Source organism: Alosa sapidissima, chromosome 3 (genome assembly GCF_018492685.1).
Source record: "Alosa sapidissima isolate fAloSap1 chromosome 3, fAloSap1.pri, whole genome shotgun sequence".
Classification (NCBI taxonomy): domain Eukaryota; kingdom Metazoa; phylum Chordata; class Actinopteri; order Clupeiformes; family Clupeidae; genus Alosa; species Alosa sapidissima.
In genome coordinates, this window is record NC_055959.1 from 3,990,258 (window position 1) to 4,009,250 (window position 18,993).

An 18,993-nucleotide genomic window follows, 5' to 3' on the forward strand; every position below is an offset into this window, starting at 1 on the left:
TTGGGTAATTTACAAAAGTTCAAATATAACATTGTTGGAGAAGAGAAAGGTAGCACTAATGGTGGTCTCCGTCCTTGTGCTGTACCTGATTTCTTTTGTTCCCTACCATATTCTACAAATGATTTTCTCGTACAATAGGATCCACGAAAAAGTAGATTGTTTGGTTTACTCCTTATATCAAGTGAGCAAAGGTTTAGTGACGCTGAACATGTGCATACACCCTATACTCTACATGGCAGTGTTTGACAGCATCAGGGTGGCCTGTTGTGGGGAGAGTACTGAATCGGATGAGTCTTAGCCAACTGTAGGCTATTCACTTTTTTTCTGGTGTCATTGAATCCAATGTGAGATCAAATGGTTACATTCTTAAAACGCTTGTGTTTTTGTAACAGTTCAGATAGGGACAACACAGTTTGTGTTATTTTTAACACATCCGTTTTAAGAGTGTACTAGGCCTCTGTTTATGTAGGGCATAGGCTACTCATAGGTTAAAACTGCATAATAGGCATTCTCATTGTCAATAAAGAGCTAACAAGACCCTATTTCAGACAAGCACCACTCTTATTTGTTACCTAGTATCATGTCCTTTTGACTTCAAATGTGTTAAGATAACTTAAGTTTAGAACTTTGGAAAGTGACTGCTAAATGAACGAATGTAAGTTAAATAATAATAATAATAATAATACAAATTGTAAAATGATCACTGTCGACTAGTCTAAGTTTTGCATGGGCCTAGAGATGTTTAATGAGTGTGACATTCTTTTATTACAGCTGTGCTTTACTCTTTTGTTTTGTATTCATATGTATTCATATGTAGGCCTATGGATGTTTATTGTGTGTTGGTAAGACACCAATTAACATTGTACTAGTCTGTTCATACAAATACAAATTATTTTAAAACGGTTGTCCGAGACTGGCTTGAAGCGTCAACTAGGCATTTTGGCTACCTCTTCCCCCGCCAGTCCTGTTGATGTCGCTATAACCTCATAGCCGGCTTACTCTTTTTTCGTTACTCATGTGCTTTAAGCCAGCCCTTGCCCAAAACGAGCGCCGAAGATGCCTTCGATCGAATTTGACGAGTAAGTTAAACTCGAAGATTAACAATATATATATGACATTTGAATGATAGCCTCCATGTTGGATGAAATACTTAACAAGCATGTATTCTTTACAGTTCGAAGCCAAGTTGGGCTGACCAAGTAGAAGAGGAAGGAGATGAGGGTATGTTATCCATGCTATGTAACGTTAGCTGGCTAGCTAACAGTAACGTTAGCTTAAAGAGAATGCTAGTTCTAGTGCGCAGAGGAAATTAGGCCAAAAAGCATCATGGTTATCCACGTATCCACCTGTCTTTAAAAAAATATCAACAAATAATTTAAATGAATACTCCATGTGTGCTAAATGTGTTGCGAATATGTACTTCCTTAGCTGTGTAGAGCAGGTAAAGATCTTTAAATATGTTGAAGTGTCTTGTCTGTCTGAATAAAGCTAACCTAAGCTAGGTTTGCATGTGAATGCCTAGCCGGCTAAAGTGGTCGCTTATGTCAAGAATGTTGTGGAATGAAACAAAGTAAATATTTAACACACTGTATTTATATGCATACGTGTAATGTAATACAATTCTACCTTTAGGCTTTAATCTGAATGTTTAGGTCGCACCTTAAGTCTTAATCAAACATGACCTTATTGAATGTAACGTTAGTTTACTAAATCGACATTAGTGTAACAGTTGGTGGACTGAGGACACTTTCATTAACGTTAGATAGCTAGTAAAATTAGTCATTAATGTTCGATTTAGAGTATTCAACTATACGGTGTTGCTGTCTGTTTATAGGTACTCTTCCATCACCAAAAGAGACCGTCAAAGGAAATATAAAAACGGTCACAGAATACAAGATTGATGAAGATGGCAAGAAGTTTAAGGTAATTCGGCTGTTATTCTCGATAATGTGCCCAGCGTAAATATGGCAAGCACGAACAACTGGCCTCTGTTGCAAAGCTAGCATACGTTGTATGGCGCCTGTCTTTGCTGTATTACATGCACGAACAACTTATTGTAAACGTATTGTAAAGTGTTAACTCTTAGTCACATGTGTCTTCTTTGACTGATAAAAGACTAGGTGTCCCGCTACATTTAAAATAATTTCATGGTCTCACTACACAAGCAGGTAGGCCAGCTTACAGTGCATTGCAATAGTCCAGTTCGGAAAGAACTATGGCCTGCACAAGAGGTGGTGTGACATTGAGTTTCATAAGGTCTAATCTTCCCAATATTTTGTATAGAATAAACTGATTTATCATACGGCTCTACGGTTCTATACATTATCCCTTACATAATTATGTGAGTTTAGAGCATTAATGTCTTACAGAATGGGTTCTTGGAATAGGATTTTTAGTCCGTGTGCTCAGTATGGTCTGACTAGATATTTGTTTTCTTTCTTTTCGCCTAGATTGTTCGCACGTTCAAGATCGAGAATAGGAAGGCCTCTAAAGCTGTGGCCCGGAGGAAGGTAAGGGTTTTACCCGAGTAAAATATCAAAGCAGAGGGGGCGCTGGCACAAGCGGCAGCACCGCACCACATGTTCACAAACACATTTGTAAACATATTTGTACCTAGATGGTGTAGTGCCAGTCATCTCTTTCTGTTCTCTGGTGTGCCTACATATGAAGCAATCATATGATTGATCAAACCATATGTATAAATTTAAGTTTCCTGGACGAATCTGACAACAGTGTCATTGAGGCCTTAACTAAACCTAGAAAGAGCTGTGTGCGGCACTCAAGTAAAATCACAAAGCACAGGGAGCTGTGGCGCAAACAGTAGCACTGATTGTACACACAACAGGGTCTCCACACCCATGGGTACTAGAGTGCAGTACGGGCCGCATATTTCTGTCTGAACCCGTGTCCTAACCCGACAGGCATTTTCATTTTTATGTCCGAACCCAACCTGAACCCGAAGCAGATGATTCCTCAGTTATTTCAGGGCTAGTGATGAAATGTTCAGGCTATCCAATGTTTGTGGATAGCCTGTCTTTAGCCTATTAAACAACTGTCATGGAATTCTTAATTGTCTACAGAATCATCAGATGAGCGTGCATGCACGCAAGAAGTCACACACAGCGCACATTAACATCAGAGGCTCAATCAAGCATAGCCTATTGAAATAGAATTCTAGTCCTACCATTGATGAAACTTCTTGAAAATTTAAGTCTTGAAATGAACTGCAAGTGTCATTGAAACTGCGGTCCTTCTGTCACTGATCATATGCAGCATCAACGTTAATTGGGGCAACTCAAGGAAATCCTCTCCTCCAATTGAACGAGACGGCCTTATATCGGTAGCCTATGTCTTTATCGCAGTAGCCTATGCAACGCAAATACCTCCACCTAGTATGCCTAGACTTCCTTTAATTTTCTTTTGTCTTCAAATCTCCCGATAGGCTAACACATTTTTTTAACGTCACCTAAGATGCCATACCATGCAGCGAAGCCCAAACAATATGCTTAAAAGAAAATAAAAATCACAAAGTACATGTTTGTAAAGAGCATCTCATAACGTTAATGCTGTGTTCTTGCCGTTGGTGAACTTCTGTTTACAGAACTGGAAAAAGTTTGGCAACTCTGAGTTTGACGCCCCTGGTCCCAACGTGGCCACCACAACAGTCAGCGACGATGTCTTTATGACCTTCATCTCCAGCAAAGAGGTAAGGAGAATTCACATACTGAAGAAGGATACTTTCAGCTGATGTGAAGTGTGTGTGTGTGCCCTGAGTTTATCTGTAATTGACCTTCACACAGTAGTAGTTGTTGCTGTAATTGCAGTGTATTGATTGGTCAGTTATTTCTGTTAACCATTCTCTATCTATGCCCCAAGGATTTTTCCCTAATGTTTTATGTGCTGTAGTTAACTCATTAGCTCTGAGATGTTACTATGGCCTCAGTGCTCCTCTTCCACTGGTTGGACAGGCCGATACAGGACAGATTAAATGGGCTTTCATTAGCTCTCTGGCTGTAAATGTGCCAACATTGTTGCAGGCAGCTTGATTTAGCTTTTTCACACATGCTGAAAAACAGCTACAGTACTTGTGTTTAAAAGGTGTGAGTTCCTGAAATGTACAATTACAAAGTAACTTTATTGCCACTGAACAAAAAAAAAAAAATGTAGTAGTTCTAAACTCACTCACTAGAAAGCCAGGGTTCCCACAGGTCATGGAATTTCTGGAATATCATGGAATTTTGGAAAGTCTATTCCAAACATGAAACTGTCAGAAGCTCACAGATGGTCATGGGATTCATTGCTAGCATAGCTCTGATTGGATGATCTCAAAATGTTGCCCATAAGTATCCAAATCGTTCAGATAGAAATTACGTTGCCCAATCTCATTGGCAAAGTGTCGCTCGGCAACATTGCCCAAAAAGTTGCCTCGTGTATCGCCTGAAGGTAGAAAAAATGTTAGAATGTAAAAATGTAAGAAATGGAATAAGTTGAAATTGATAGGGGTGTGTGTGACCGACAGACACTTAGTTCTCTCTCTCAATAATCAGAAATACAGTAGAACAGTATTTTATTTTTTAAATAATAAAAAGTGGTGATTATGTTTGCTGTGGCAGTCTTCATGACGCCTCAGTGAAGTATTGGAACCACTGCATTTGCCGACTGATTGAGCCAGTCTGTAGCACGTGTCTGTAACTCTTGTCTTGTTTTGCTACCTACTACAGGATCTGAATGCTCAAGACCAGGATGAGGACCCCATGAACAAGCTGAAGGGACAGAAGATCGTGTCCTGCCGAATCTGCAAGGGTGACCATTGGACCACCCGCTGTCCGTACAAGGACACCCTGGGCCCCATGCAGAAGGAGCTGGCCGAACAGCTGGGTCTGTCCACAGGAGAGAAGGAGAAGGCTGCAGGAAGCGGTGCGTTTCCATTGACACACATTTGTAAATTTGCTTTTGAACAACTCGCTTGGTTTTTCTGCTCTCTTGCCAGTCAAGGAGTGAGTTGTCCAAAACCTTTCTTTTTAGTAAACTATGTGTACACAAACAATGTTCTCAATGCTCGAGTTCATGTGTAGAGACAAGTTTCATGTTGTGTTGAGCAGTGATGCCAGTAACGCGTTACTTAGATTTATACAGACAGTATCTTCACGAAGTTTAGCATCTGCAGCCATCTTGAATTTAGTCACGATAAGTCGAGCAACGAGTAAGAATGAACAGGTATGATAAGGGATCAGATTCCAAAAATAATTCGGTGGAAATACAAGATACAAGGATACAAGATACAAGGAAGTTTATTGTCACATGCATATAGTTACTGGAAGTAAGAAATGCAGTGAAATTATGTCTGGTGTCAGCCTATTTGTGCATTAATGGGGGGGGGGGGGGGGGTAAAGAGTGCAGTAGAAGAGGGGTTTAGTAGATTAAGTGGCAAGGGCTGCATAAAAAAGGTGGGGGAGGATTGGGATTGGGTGGGGGGCACCAACAAGGTGCACCCAAGAGCAACAGGGGCAAGGAAAAACTCCCTTACCAAAGAAGAAACCTTGGGCAGATCCACGGCTCAAGGGGCTAACCCAACTGCCAGGGCTCTTGGTGTGTGTGTTGGGGGGATGACGGGGGAGATGGGGTAGTGTGCTGTGTATGTGGGGAGAGGGCAGTGTGTTGTGAGTTGTGTGTATATGTGTGTTGGAGAAGCTTCCTCATGAGACAATGTGCTGTGTATTGGGGGGGGGGGGGGGGGGGGGGGGGCAGTGTGCAATATGTGTGTTGGGGAAGCTTCCTCATGAGACAATGTGCTGTGTATTGGGGGGGGGGGGGGGGCAGTGTGCTGTAAGTATGTTGGGGATGTGTGTTGGAGAAGCTTCCTGGTGAAATAATGTGCTGTGTATGTAGGGGGGGGGGCAGGGACTTACTATTGCAAGCAGAGTACTGTATGTATGATGTATGTGAGTGATGACAGAAGAAGCGTAGGCTGTGTTCTTTCCGTGCATCAATGTAGACAATTTCTTACTATCGCGAACTCTTGTCAGGGGAGGTCATTCATTTTGGGTGTCACCTATGACTTGAACAGAGCCTTCTATGCCACCCGATGTAGGCTACTATTATTGTTACAGTTTTTAATCAATGCAACTAACATTATGTGTAAAGCGACGCAATATAAACCGTAGCCTATGCAATTTATTATCCCGTCTGTTATGACATGTACAACAATGTTTTTCACAATTTGCGACGGAAGGTTTTGACTGAGCGTGTTAGCATAAAAAAAATAATATCACTGTCATCATCGTGAACTGTTGAGTAAGGGGGTCAGTCTGTTTGTGACGCACAGACAGCCTTGTAGCCTATTTTGCTTAGGCCTCACTTTTAACGACTGTAGGTTGTGAGTGTATGTTGACAAAAAATAACCATACAATTAAAATAGTCAACTTAAAACTTTTCTATAAAATATTATTCATTTATAGCACAAAACCATAACCAGTAGGCCTACCAGAACCTCGCATATTAGCGTCATGATTTGTGTGCGTCTATTTGGCAAGGCCACTAGCTGTCATGGATGCGTTGTTGCTAAAGGAAGGCAGGTGTCAAAAGTTAAAAAAATAAATGGAGATGGGCAGCTGTTGGAAACGGGGGAGAACTAACAAGCCATGGTGTAAAGAAATTAAAGCGCCAGGGGTTTGCTTTTGCGCGGTTCGCTGCAAGAAAATTGTTTATGGATGCAATAGGAAAACGTTTTAGCACGCCACCAATCAGAAGACCGCCATAAGGTTAACGTTCGTGCACTTCAGGACATCTTCCCTACCTGGTGCAACTAGCCACCACGACAGAGGTAGGCTACGTTTATCTATGGCTGACCGTTTTTATGTTAGAAAGTAGGCTACGCATGTTCTTTCATAGCGCAACACGACCTGGCAGAAAGGCTAGGCAATCAAGGACATGGGTAGATGGAGGAGAAATCAAAAATAATAAATAAAAAGTTCTATGGAGATGTGCAAAAGTTGGAGAAAGTCAGATGTGTGTGTGTGTGTCTGTGTTTTGACGTGTGATGAAATAAGAAAATAATAAAAGGTCTATAGCATAGGGTGAGGGATGTAAAAGTGCTAAAAGTCTTGTAGATGTGTGTGTGTGTGTGTGGGGGGGGGGGGGCATGAGTGCTGAGGAGTGAATGAGTGCAAAGTCAGTATAGTGTGAGTTCAGAGTTCGGATGGCCTGGGGATAAAAACTTCTCCTGAGTCTCTCAGTTCTGGCTTTGTGACTACATAGGCGTCTTCTTGATTTCAGCGGTAGGAATAATCCATTGTTAGGATGAGAAGAGTCCTTCAGAATCTTTTGGGCTCTTAGGAGTACTCTTCTGGAATAGATATCTTGTAGAGCAGGGAGTTGAGTTCTTATAGTACGTTCAGCTGAGCGCACTACTCTCTGCAGAGTACTACAATCTCTAACTGTGGAGTTCCCATACCAGGTGATGATGCTACCAGTTAGAACACTCTCAACCGCTGAAGTGTAGAAGGCCTTCATGATTGATGTAGAAACTTTGAATTTCCTTAGCTGACGAAGGAAGTAGAGTCGTTGTCTGGACTCCTTCAGAACATATTGAGTGTTAACAGTCCATGTTAGGTCTTCAGTAATGTGGACACCAAGGTATTTAAAACTTGTGACTCTCTCTACAGGTTGCCCGCTGATCATTAGTGGGGTGTAACTGTAGTTCTGCTGCTGCCTTCTATAATCCACTACCATTTCCTTGGTTTTATTGATATTCAGTGTCAAGCTGTTAGATTGACACCACTGTGCCACCTCATCAACCTGATCCAAGTAGAGCTGTTCATTGTTGTTACTAATCAGGCCCAAGATCACTGTGTCATCTGCAAACTTGATGATGGAGGTATGACTACTGTTGGCTTTGCAGTCATGTGTGTAGATGTTGTACAGCAGTGGACACACAACACAGCCTTGGGGAGCACCAGTGCTGATGGTTAATGAGTCAGATGTCAGACCCCCCACTCTAACCACTTGTGAACGGTTGGTGAGGAAGTCAAATATCCAGTGACACAGGGTGGTGTTTAGTCCTAAGGCCTTCATCTTTGTGACCAAGGTGAGGGGTACTATCGTGTTGAATGCTGAAGTCAATGAACAGCATCCTCACATAATTCCCATTCCCCTCCTCCAGGTGAGTTAAGGTGGTGTGCATAAGGTTTGAGATGGCATCCTCTGTAGACCTGTTGGCTCTGTAAGCAAATTGGAGGGGTCGAAGGAGGCAGGGAGGGATGAGCAGATAATGTTTTTCACAAGCTTCTCAAAACACTTCATCACTGTAGACATCAGGGCTACTGGGCGGTAGTCATTCAGACATGATAGACTTTTGTTTTTCGGTACTGGAACAATAACAGACTGCTTGAGGCAAGTAGGAACTGTCTCTTGAGCCAATGATGTGTTAAAGATATAAGTGAACACAGGAGCTAACTGAGCAGCGCAGGATTTCAAAACCCTGTTAGAAATTCCATCCGGTCCAGTAGCTTTTCTACAATTAACCCTCCTAAAGGCATTGCTCACATCGACCTCAGAGACACAGAAAGGTGCATCCTCATTTGCTTCACATGCTGCAGCTAGTCCAATATAGTCTGTGTTTTTCATGTCAAAGCGAGCATAAAAAGCATTAAGTTCATCAGGGAGGGCTTTACTCACATTCATCATAGGAGAGGACTTTCTTTCAAAGCCAGTGATGGTTCGGAGTCCTTTCCACACTCGTGCTGGATCACCCTCCAAGAAATCAGCTTCAACTCTGTCTCTATAGCGCCGCTTAGCATCTTTAATAGCTCTACGTAAACTATAAGATGCTGCTTTGTAATCCGTCATATCCCCTGAAATAAGCCCAGCATTATAAGTCATGGTGCGTGTCTTTAATGCCGTTCTCACTTCTCTATCCACCCATGGCTTCTGGTTAGGGAATCTTCGGATCTTTACAGTTGGGATGATGGAATCAGTTAGCATATTGATGTAACTCAATGATACTTCCGTAAACTCATTGATGTCAGCAGAGTTCGTCTTGAACATCTTCCAGTCAACGTTGCTAAGGGCGTCCTGTAGCCTGGCTTCCGATTCGTCAGTCCAGCGCTTGACCTCCTTCGTCACTGGGGGGTCCGTCCGACTTCTCTGTTTGTACATAGGCAGTAGGAAAACAGCGGCATGATCTGATTTTCCGAAAGCTGGTAGAGACTTCGCTTTGTAACTGTTCTTGAACTGTGTGTAGCAGTGATCCAGTGTGTTGTCACCACGTGTAGGGAAGTGAATGTGTTGAATAAATGCAGGCATGGACCGGTTCAGATGTACTTGATTGAAATCACCGGCCACAATAAGCGCAGCTTCAGGGTGCGTGTTGTTGTCTATTTAACACTTCTTGCAATTCTGAAACCGCAGCATCTGTGTTGGCTTGTGGAGGAATGTAGACAGCGTTGAATATTACCGAAGTAAACTCACGGGGCAGGTAGAAGGGTCGACAGACGATCGCTAGATGTTCTAGATGAGGCGAGCAGGACTTTGAGAGAACGGTGACATTTCTAGGATCACACCACTTGCTGTTCGTCATGATGCAAACACCGCCACCTTTCGATTTTCCAGATTCCTCAGTCCTGTCAGAGCGAGCAGAAGAGAAAAACTCCACCGGAGTGATGGCACTGTCCGGTACAAGTTCAGTTAGCCATGTCTCAGTAAAGCATAGAATGTTAGTCCCTGATGTCTCTTTGAAACTGTATCCTCGCTCTTAGTTCATCCATCTTGTTCACAAGAGACTGGACTTTGGCTAGGAGAATGCTAGGCAGTGGAGGCCTATGAGCTCTATTCCTCAATCTGTTACGGGCCCCGGCTCGTTTTCCTCTGTGTTTTTTCCTTCTGCGCCGAGATGCGTCTCCATGGTTCCCTGATGCATCTCGGAGAATCTCAGTCGGACAGGTAGAATCGTCAATTAAAACATCCCGAAACAAAAAAGGCAATTCATTTCCGATGTTTCGGAGTGTAACGCCATCATACGTAATCAGTGCAGTGGAAAAGTGCAAAAAATTAGGGGTTAATAAAAGGTAAAAGAGTAAATATAAGCACAAGTTAGGCGGAGCAACCAAAAAGGCGTCCGAACGCGGCGGCGCCATGGCAACAAAAAATGATGCATACTGATGCTGCTACTGGAAGAAACTGGAATCCATGCATTTCCACTGAATGCATGGATTGCAATTAGACTAAATTCAAGATGGCTGCTTTTCAAAGTTCTCAATGTCTCGTTTTAAATGTCAGGGCCCTCGGAAGTCTACCAATGAAGTGTGGAGATACATTGAGCCTCGTCAATGGGTGTAAAACAGTGATTTATTTGCATGGCTAGTAGGGCTGCACGATTATGGCCAAAATGATAATCACGATTATTTTGATCAATATTGAGATCACGATTATTTATCACGATTATTCATTCATTTTAGTGAGAAAAATATTTTTTCCCTAAACATATTGGACTTGCTATCTGGCTCACCCAAATTCTTCCCCTCACATTTATTCCCCTAAATTACTGCAAATATAGATTTGACTGCAACTTCCAAACTTCCAAACAACTTCCAAACAAATGTTTTGTGCGTGCTACTTTGTTAATATTTGGGAAAACGTTAACAGCCCACCGGGAATCCTCCCAACGCTCCCCATTAGCCACTTAAGCTCTGCTTCTTGTTCATGAGTTTACTGTAATCGTTTAGTCCAGGGGTGTCCAAACTTTTTGACTGAAGGGCCACATTGGGTTTTGAAAATTGGCCAGTGGGCCACACACAAATAATAATAATAATAATAATAATGTTTTGTATTATTTAAATGACAAAATCATTTTGTTGTAGAAAAATAATTTCTTAAGAAATACTGTTAATTTGATGCTGTTTAATTCATTTATAAATGGTGCACTGTCACTTTAAGACTCTTTGCCAGCTCCACTCAAATAGCCTATGGCTAGTGCTGTGCCTATGGCTGTGCCCTCTCACAGTTTAAAATTGGTCAGTAGTGGGAACTACTGTTGCCATCGCCCTCTCTCCCACGCTCAAATGCGTCCCCAATTAAATGGACTAGCATAACGTAGTTAGATCTGCTGCAATGGAGATACTATGTATCTCGATGTGACAAGCTGTTTTGACATTGACATTGTAAACGTTCTCTAAGAAGAGTGTAAAGCAGTTTGTAGTAGACTAAAGTTAACCACAACGTCGTCTATCGCTGGAAAAAAATAGCGAGCGGCCTATGATAAACTAATAAATGCTCGGCGGGCCGGATTAAAGTGCATGGCTGGCCGCAGTTTGGACACCCCTGGTTTAGTCATTCGTTGATATGTAAAACACTGACGTGTAGGCTACATTTTCATTATTGTTCACTCGTTTTGAGTAGGCTGTGTCTTGAAACGCATATGCATTGTAGGTTGCACATGAAGCTTATAAAATACATGAATAAAATTCACGGATCCCGTCGTTAGCTCAACTCTTATTACAGTAGGCTATAGGCTATCGGAGGAAGCAAACAAGGACTAAAAGTTAACGTGATAAAAAAAGGCATGTGTGGTTTACGTCATGTGATGTGTTTCACGGTATGAGTTGAGAGCCCTGCTTTGCTTATATTTTTGGTTAACTTAACTTGCCTGAAATCAGAAATATTTTCGAACAATGGATGATCCGCTTCGAGGGACAAGCTCTTGGCCTTCTGCTGTGCCACACATTTGATTTTTGATCGTCGTTTATTGTATAGTCTAACTAGCCTACTAATAGTTAACATAATGTCACTAGTCCACAGTGCATCAGGCTGAACAGTGCAGGGAACAGCTGTCATTGGTAGGCTGCATGCAGGCACATGGTCAGACAGGTTTAAGGAGCGTTTGATTTGTTTTGTAGTGGAGCGTTCTATGGGTTGCCAGGTTGGTTCTATGGGTAGAGCACGCATTTGAAATATCGCTCGATCACGCAAATTTGATCGTGGGAAGCCAAAATCGTGATCGTGATTAAAATTCGATTAATTGTGCAGCCCTAATGGCTAGCCCGATGCCGAAGCACCACTATTGAAAAAGCTATTGGTAGCATCGGCTAACTAGCGCCAGATTTTGGAGTGCAGGGGACAAGCCGAGATGGGCTATGAGACATACGTTCACACTCGGTATCATGTTTCAATACACTTTAGGTCAATATCACACCGGAATTCTCCTTTAAGGTACATTGTACATACTGTGCTGGCGACAAAGTGCTGTCTAGCTAGACATCCCAAGTCTTCCACATATTGATAGCGCCTTCCTGACGCCTGCAAATTACATAAAATCTCCTGGTACCTAGAGCGAAGAAGAGCACGCAAGCCAGACCGGACTTCAAATCGCGTGTGCATATGAGTTTAACGCGCACACAACAGAGAGGGAGAGGGAGAGAGAGAGGAGCGGTGCGTTTGTGCCTGAAGCGCATCCAAGACAGAGCATCCTGGTCTGTTTTTGCTGAATCAACCAATCAGTTTTCAGTGTGCTTAAATATCTCTTTTCTCATAAACTTAATTAATCAGTTCAGTCAGTGCATCTAGGAACAGGAGCGTCATGGCAGCGTCAGTGCCCCTCAAAAAGGAAGATTTAAGACCCATTTCACATCAGACACAAAAGTATACCCAATTGTCTCATAAGATTAAAATATAATGATAGTCTTGCACACTGCACTGTTTGTAACAGCGACTTTAGCATTGCTCACGGTGGGTTAAATGATTGCAAAAGACTTGTTGAGGTGAGTTTAACAAGTGTAATTTCATTTGCATATTACTCAGGCCTATACATGATGGCTAGTTGCCAAGGCTACATGAAAAAAAAAATCTACAAACAAATCTACATATTTTACTATAACAATTTCTATCAATAGGCCTTCCTTATTTGGTGTACTTAGACATTATTGAACAAACATCTGAATTTCAGTATCTAAGTACTGTAGGTTATGGGATGTCTGCTATACATTGCTGACATTACTGTTAAAATGCACTTTCAGTATAGTGAGTATTGGCAAAACCGGTTATCATTATTATGTTGAGGTGGTGGGGGTGTTGTTGGCAGCTGCTGAAAGTAACTAATAAAGTAACTTGTAATCTAACTTAGTTACTTTACTGATTACTTGATTTTAAAAGTAACTAAGTTACTTTTTAAAGGAGTAATCCGTAATCAGATTACTTTTTCAAGGTAACTGTGGCAACACTGGTGTTGAGTCTTCTTAGCGTTTTAAAAATAGAGATTTTGACGAGATCATGTATCAAAATAGTAGTGCCCCTACGATTCCCATTCAAAAGGCCATTTGACCCGAAAACGACAACACGGACAAGCTTAAAGTGGCGCTTCTGACGTAATTATGCTTTTAAACGAAAGTTTAACTGTGGTACATTCACAAAAAGACATTCACAAAGAGAATGTAGGGGAGAACCAGCACAATCGTAACACTTTTCTAATCTCTCTGTTCAAACACGATTTACACAAAGACGTTAGACTTGAAAGCTGTGATATTTGGCCAGAAAGGCCATACATGTTTACTCCATGAAAGTTGAAACAGAATTTAAAATGGTATATCGCAAAATCGCAGTCATTTCTTGCTTTTCAACCGCAGTAAGAAAAAATCCAAACAGTCCCAGCCCTAGTCATTATAGCAAAGATCCTTGATTACTGACCAAGATGGAGCAACGTAATTCGTTTGCTCCGCTTCAACACTGTCTGATTATAGGCTACAAAATTATTGGACCTATGAATATTGGGAAGGCCCGTTCATTTGAATGGAACTTGTGAACTTGAATAGTTAAGAAATGCATTGTTTAGTTTTTGCCCGTAAAAAATATGTCTGGCCGGTAATTTTCATCTACCAGCCACTTTGGCTAGTAGGCCAAAAAGTTCATTTCGACCCCTGTTCTAGTGTTTATTTAAATCTCTCTTCAGAGGGTCCTAGATTGGTGTGAAATGGCTGCCTAGCACCCCAACCCACTTCCCCCATTTCTGTTACCCCTTTACTGTATGTCTCTTGTGGTTTTCACACCTTGTTTTTTGTATGTTTAGCAGAGCCAGAGCCTGCCCAGCCGGCGCAGAGCAAGACGGGCAAGTATGTTCCCCCCAGCCTGAGGGACGGAGGCACGCGCAGAGGAGAGTCCATGCAGCCCAACCGCAGAGGTACGTGTCCAGAACTGCAGCGCATAGAATTGAGGAGTAGCCGTGCTTCTGCATAGCTGGTGCATAGAATTGCAGGAGTAGAATGGATGTGTAAGCTGATGCAATTTTTCCATGAACAGAACTTGACTTCACTTGGGACCTCTAAGGCAGTGGTTCTCAAACTGGGGCGGCGCGAACACACCCCAAGGGGGGCGTGTCACGGACCAGTCACTGGCTGCTCATGGGGCTAAAGAAAAAATAAAAAATACGGAAGGGGGTGGGCTACAGCTGCACCAACAAATCACAAACACATTCAGTTTCACGCCAACCAATTAGAAACTACAATTCATTTGAAATGTCAACGATTACCTTAAGGCGCGGACACCACACGTACTTAAGAAAGTGCAGACATCGGAAACACACCACTGTGCAACATATGAAGTTGTAGCCTACTTTGATCACGTTCATTTCGGCAGTTTTCAAGTTGACCACAACAGCCTTTTTAAAGGCTATCTCAGTGTTCCATTTTAGTAAATTGCTTTGTCTTTGTAAAGACATATTTCTGTTTTCAATTTTACTTTCAAATTTAATAGATTTGCCTCTTTCTCTTCCTGCTAAGTGTGCCTTTCTTGCCGCTGCAACTGCAGTAGGCTAGCCTATTTTTCTGGCTTGCCTTCTTTCCCTTCTTACTGCTTGTAGCCTACCCTTACCTTTTACCTTCCTACTGTACTTACTTTAATACTTGTCTATTCGTACTCTTAGGATTCAACCACACCGTATTGCAACACACATTTATCCAATATCTTACCGATCCACTCATTTCAACGAAGCTTGTCCCTGGATTGTCTGCTTGCATGCATTCATTCATTCATTCATTCATTCCATCGTCTTCGAGCTAGTATTACAACAAGGAATAGCCTCTGTAATTTGTTCATTAAATTAACATACACAATACACACACCTTAATATTTAGAACTTTTATTAATTTTGAATTCACCTCATCAAAACAGAATGGACAAATTCCTCCTTCGGCAAAAAAAAGATAAACCAACTGCAAAAAAAAGAGAAACCAACTGCAAAAAAAAGATAAACCAAACCAGCTCCTAAAAAGGCTAAGCTCCGCAAATATGACGAGTTATTTGCAGTTTGGTTTTTCTGTAACTGGCACATTAGAACCACGTCCACAGTGTGTTATTTGTGCGGAGGTGCTAGCTAATGACAGCATGAAACCATGCAAATTAAAGAGACATCTAGAGACCAAGCACTCTGAAATAAAAGACAAACCAGTGGATTTTTTTTAAAAGAAAACGCGATGCCCTCCATCTCCAAAAGGCCACCATTGTCCAACACACCACTGTGTCAAGTCAGTGTCTCGAAGCTTCGTATGTGGTTTCCCAAAGAATTGCAAAACTTGGGAAACCACACACTATCGCCGAAACACTGATTTTGCCTGCGGCTCAAGACGTGTAAAATCATGCTGGGTGAAAGCGCTGCCTCCAAACTGAGTGCCATCCCATTGTCAAATGATCCAGTAGCATGGAGAATTTCTGATCTGGCCAGCGATGTCCAAGAGCAATTAATAACCCATATTAAACTGAGTCCATATTATGCATTGCAATTAGATGAGTCAACAGATATTGCTGGGCAGGCTCAGATGCTCACCTATGTAAGGTTTGTGAAAGGCCAGGGGATTGAAGAGGATGTTCTGTTTTGTCGTCCTCTTCAAACCCGTGCAACTGGGGAAGCAATTTTTCATGTTCTTGACTCATTTGTCAGAGATGCTGGACTGTGCTGGGACAAGTGTGTAGGTAGGGGGGGGCTCCAAGTTCAGCTGACCCACTTAGGGGGGGCCCAGCTTGAAAAAGTTTGAGAACCCCTGCTCTAAGTCATTTATTACTATAGATGCTATTTAGCACACACATTATTTTACGAAATGACTAATGTCAAACATGAACAAATCATCAGCTCGCGCATCAATTCATTTTCATTTCTTGTTGGGTTAGACTCAAGAAATTGTATCGTTGGCAACAGGAATGTCCGTTCTATCGCTTCTCATTCTATGGTCAGATGAGTCTCCCCTTCTGTCTTACCTGTGCTCTAGCCTTCTGTCTTACCTGTGCTCTAGCCTTCTGTCTTACCTGTGCTCTACCCTTCTGTCTTACCTGTGCTCTACCCTTCTGTCTTATCTGTCTTACCTGTGCTCTAGCCTTCTGTCTTACCTGTGCTCTACCCCAAGGGGATGTGATATCACTTACTACTTCACCCTAACAGACGTTGAACAGATAGGCTGAATGATGGGATTGTTTGTTGAATCTCTTTCTCTCCCCTTCCCCACAGCTGATGATAATGCCACCATCCGTGTGACCAATCTGTCTGAGGACACCAGGGAGACGGACTTGCAGGAGCTCTTCAGGCCCTTCGGCTCCATTTCCAGAATCTACCTGGCCAAGGACAAGAACACGGGACAATCTAAAGTGGGTGGCGCTGATCGCCGTTTGTTTTTTTGTTTGTTTGATTTGTGTGGGACTCAGTCTTCACTTCATCTCCTTTCTTTTGTTATGCTCTGGGGTAGGAGTTGTGAACTAATCTATCATCAACTTGACTTCTTGTTTGCAGGGCTTCGCCTTCATCAGCTTCCATCGCCGTGAGGATGCAGCCAGGGCCATTGCAGGTGTATCTGGATTCGGATACGACCATCTCATCCTCAACGTTGAATGGGCCAAGTAAGTAGTACTGTCTGATTGTGTCCTCGGAGGTAATGGTGCGCTGGTAGCGTAGTGGTTAAGGAGCTGGGCTTGCATGCAATAGCCTGACATTTTTGGTTGGTGTGTTGTACCCTTCATTATATAGTAGGTCATGGAAATTCAGTTTTTTATTTTTGTCAGGGAAAGTCATGGAATTTTACATTTCACTTAGAGTGGGAGCCCTGTATATAGTGGTATATTGTACCCTTCATTATATAGTAGGGAGCCCTGTATGTAAGTCGGTTTGGATAAAAAACGTCTGCTAAATGAATGCATGTAAATGTAAAGGAGCATTATGGGACAGTGTTTACAGTCCTTTTCTTCCTTTCCACAGACCTTCAAACAACTGAGGGTGAACAATCTAAAAACGGATCAGAGAAAATTCCAGGAGGATGATTTCAGCGATTCTCCCAACCAGATGTGTATCTTAATAAAAGGAATTAAAATAAATGTAAAGAATGTCTACAATTAATTTTGACTTCCAGCAGTCCTTTATTTCTTTTAGAAGGACTTGCTGGATACATTTTCTCATGTTTTATATGGTCTTTTGATCAGCTTCAAGGAAACTGAGGACCATATGGTGGTGATATCACTGTGAAGCGATTCTGCAAGAGATACAAGTTGAGGAATTGAAAAAGTTATGTGAGGAAGTTGCATCCCGGACATTGAAATGAGACTTTGAGGTCACCCTAAAAATAACATGGAGACGAAACAACCGCAGTAGGTGCCATGTTTTGTTGGTGCTGATTTTGTTTGCAGTTTAAATCAAAGACCAATAGTCATTTTCAGGATTGAGAGAACATAGAAATTACACACTGGTATGTTACTTTATTTTTTTTACTAATTCCCCATCATGGCCCTACACAGATGACTATAGTGCATCATGTTCCACCAAAGGAACAGAAGCAGAAAACTGATTAGCACAATTTACTGCCTATACAGTTGTGTTCAAACATGTGCAAACATCTTTGATTGCATTTATTTCCATATTTCAAATGTAATGGAAATATCACATTCAATTACAAATCAACTGCAAGCGGCTATGACTGACCCGAACACCTACAGGTCCTCAACCCTTGACATTTCGTAATCCAACAATGCATTCAAATGGGGTGTGCGTGTGTCAAATGCACGCATCTGGAGTGGGAGTTTTACACGTTGGAACCACTTGTCACACCCAACAGGAAGTGAATGTTTTAGGTTTTACACTCAAAGCATTGCCAACCAGATGTGACATTTCAGGGTCATTTTCTCTTCAGCATGTCAACATTAAGTATTTTGATGTATTGATCCCTGGTATACAATATATAGGGCCTACACCATTGTTAAACACAGGATCCGTGAAGACGGTATGTGGATACTTTGTTCATCCTGGGCAGAAATACCTGTTAAGTTTGCCAAAAATTGGTTGCAATAAATATGCAGTTATCAACAATGCTTATGCAACTAAATATTAGTTCAGTGATTTAAAGTTAAAATGGCAAGTGTTTAGATTCAACTTATTTCATTCAGTTTAAAAAAGTAGGAGAAATGTCAACACTAAAAACAAATGCGTATAGTTTTTGCCCAATGCTTAGACTAAAGCCTCAAACTTATCGTAGCATACATACCATGAACACTAACCATAGCGTTAACAAATTTGCACATTGTCGCGGAATTGCAAACTCCTGTTGCAAAACACTAATGTAAGAAATCGTATAGACACTGTTCAAAAAGTGAAATCTATTATTGGGAAAACACTTCTATTCAAAATGCAATCACATCAGTTTACCTCACTTAGAGAAAACTGACCACCACTGTTCTCTGCACCAGTCTCAGGCTTAGCACTACAAATAGACTTCAGGTAAGTTATTGTGCTGTTCAAGTGTGCACTTTTACATTGAGTACTGTTCTGTATTTGCCCCTTTACTCCCCATTATAAAACCCATCACAGAATTATTTTCAGTGGGCCAATATATGACCACCAACCACATGGCTTTTTTGCAAGCAATGGAAGGGGCACGCAGATATTAAGGTGGGGTCAGTTCAAGGGTGGATATGGGATTCGATTCTGGGGTAAAGGGCAAGTTCCCAAAGAATTGGGTTCCTTGAAATGTTTTATTATCG

General features: G+C 41.8%; 2 protein-coding genes across 4 annotated transcripts in view; both read left to right on the forward strand.

Annotated features, from left to right (window-relative positions):
- The window catches only part of p2ry11 (purinergic receptor P2Y11), a 2,319-nt gene extending 1,777 nt beyond the window's left edge, over window positions 1-542 (forward strand). For both annotated transcript variants that reach the window (XM_042085866.1, XM_042085867.1), the window contains exon 2: window positions 1-542. This exon is cut by the window's left edge and continues 624 nt beyond it. In XM_042085866.1, coding sequence (XP_041941800.1) covers window positions 1-298 — 298 coding nt within the window. In that variant the 3' untranslated portion in view covers window positions 299-542.
- A 401-nt stretch (window positions 543-943) lies between these two features.
- On the forward strand, window positions 944-17,359 carry eif3g (eukaryotic translation initiation factor 3, subunit G). 2 transcript variants are annotated; one of them, XM_042085865.1, is made up of 10 exons: window positions 944-1,079; window positions 1,175-1,221; window positions 1,835-1,923; window positions 2,451-2,510; window positions 3,602-3,706; window positions 4,722-4,917; window positions 14,054-14,164; window positions 16,481-16,617; window positions 16,760-16,866; window positions 17,222-17,359. In XM_042085865.1, exons 1-10 carry the CDS (start codon window positions 1,057-1,059, stop codon window positions 17,235-17,237), a joined length of 891 nt encoding a protein of 296 aa, XP_041941799.1. In that variant the 5' UTR covers window positions 944-1,056; the 3' UTR covers window positions 17,238-17,359. The 2 variants fall into 2 exon arrangements, with proteins under 2 accessions (XP_041941799.1, XP_041941798.1); XM_042085864.1 differs by having other exon boundaries at window positions 1,028-1,079; window positions 14,057-14,164.
- Window positions 17,360-18,993: the final 1,634 nt, after the last annotated feature.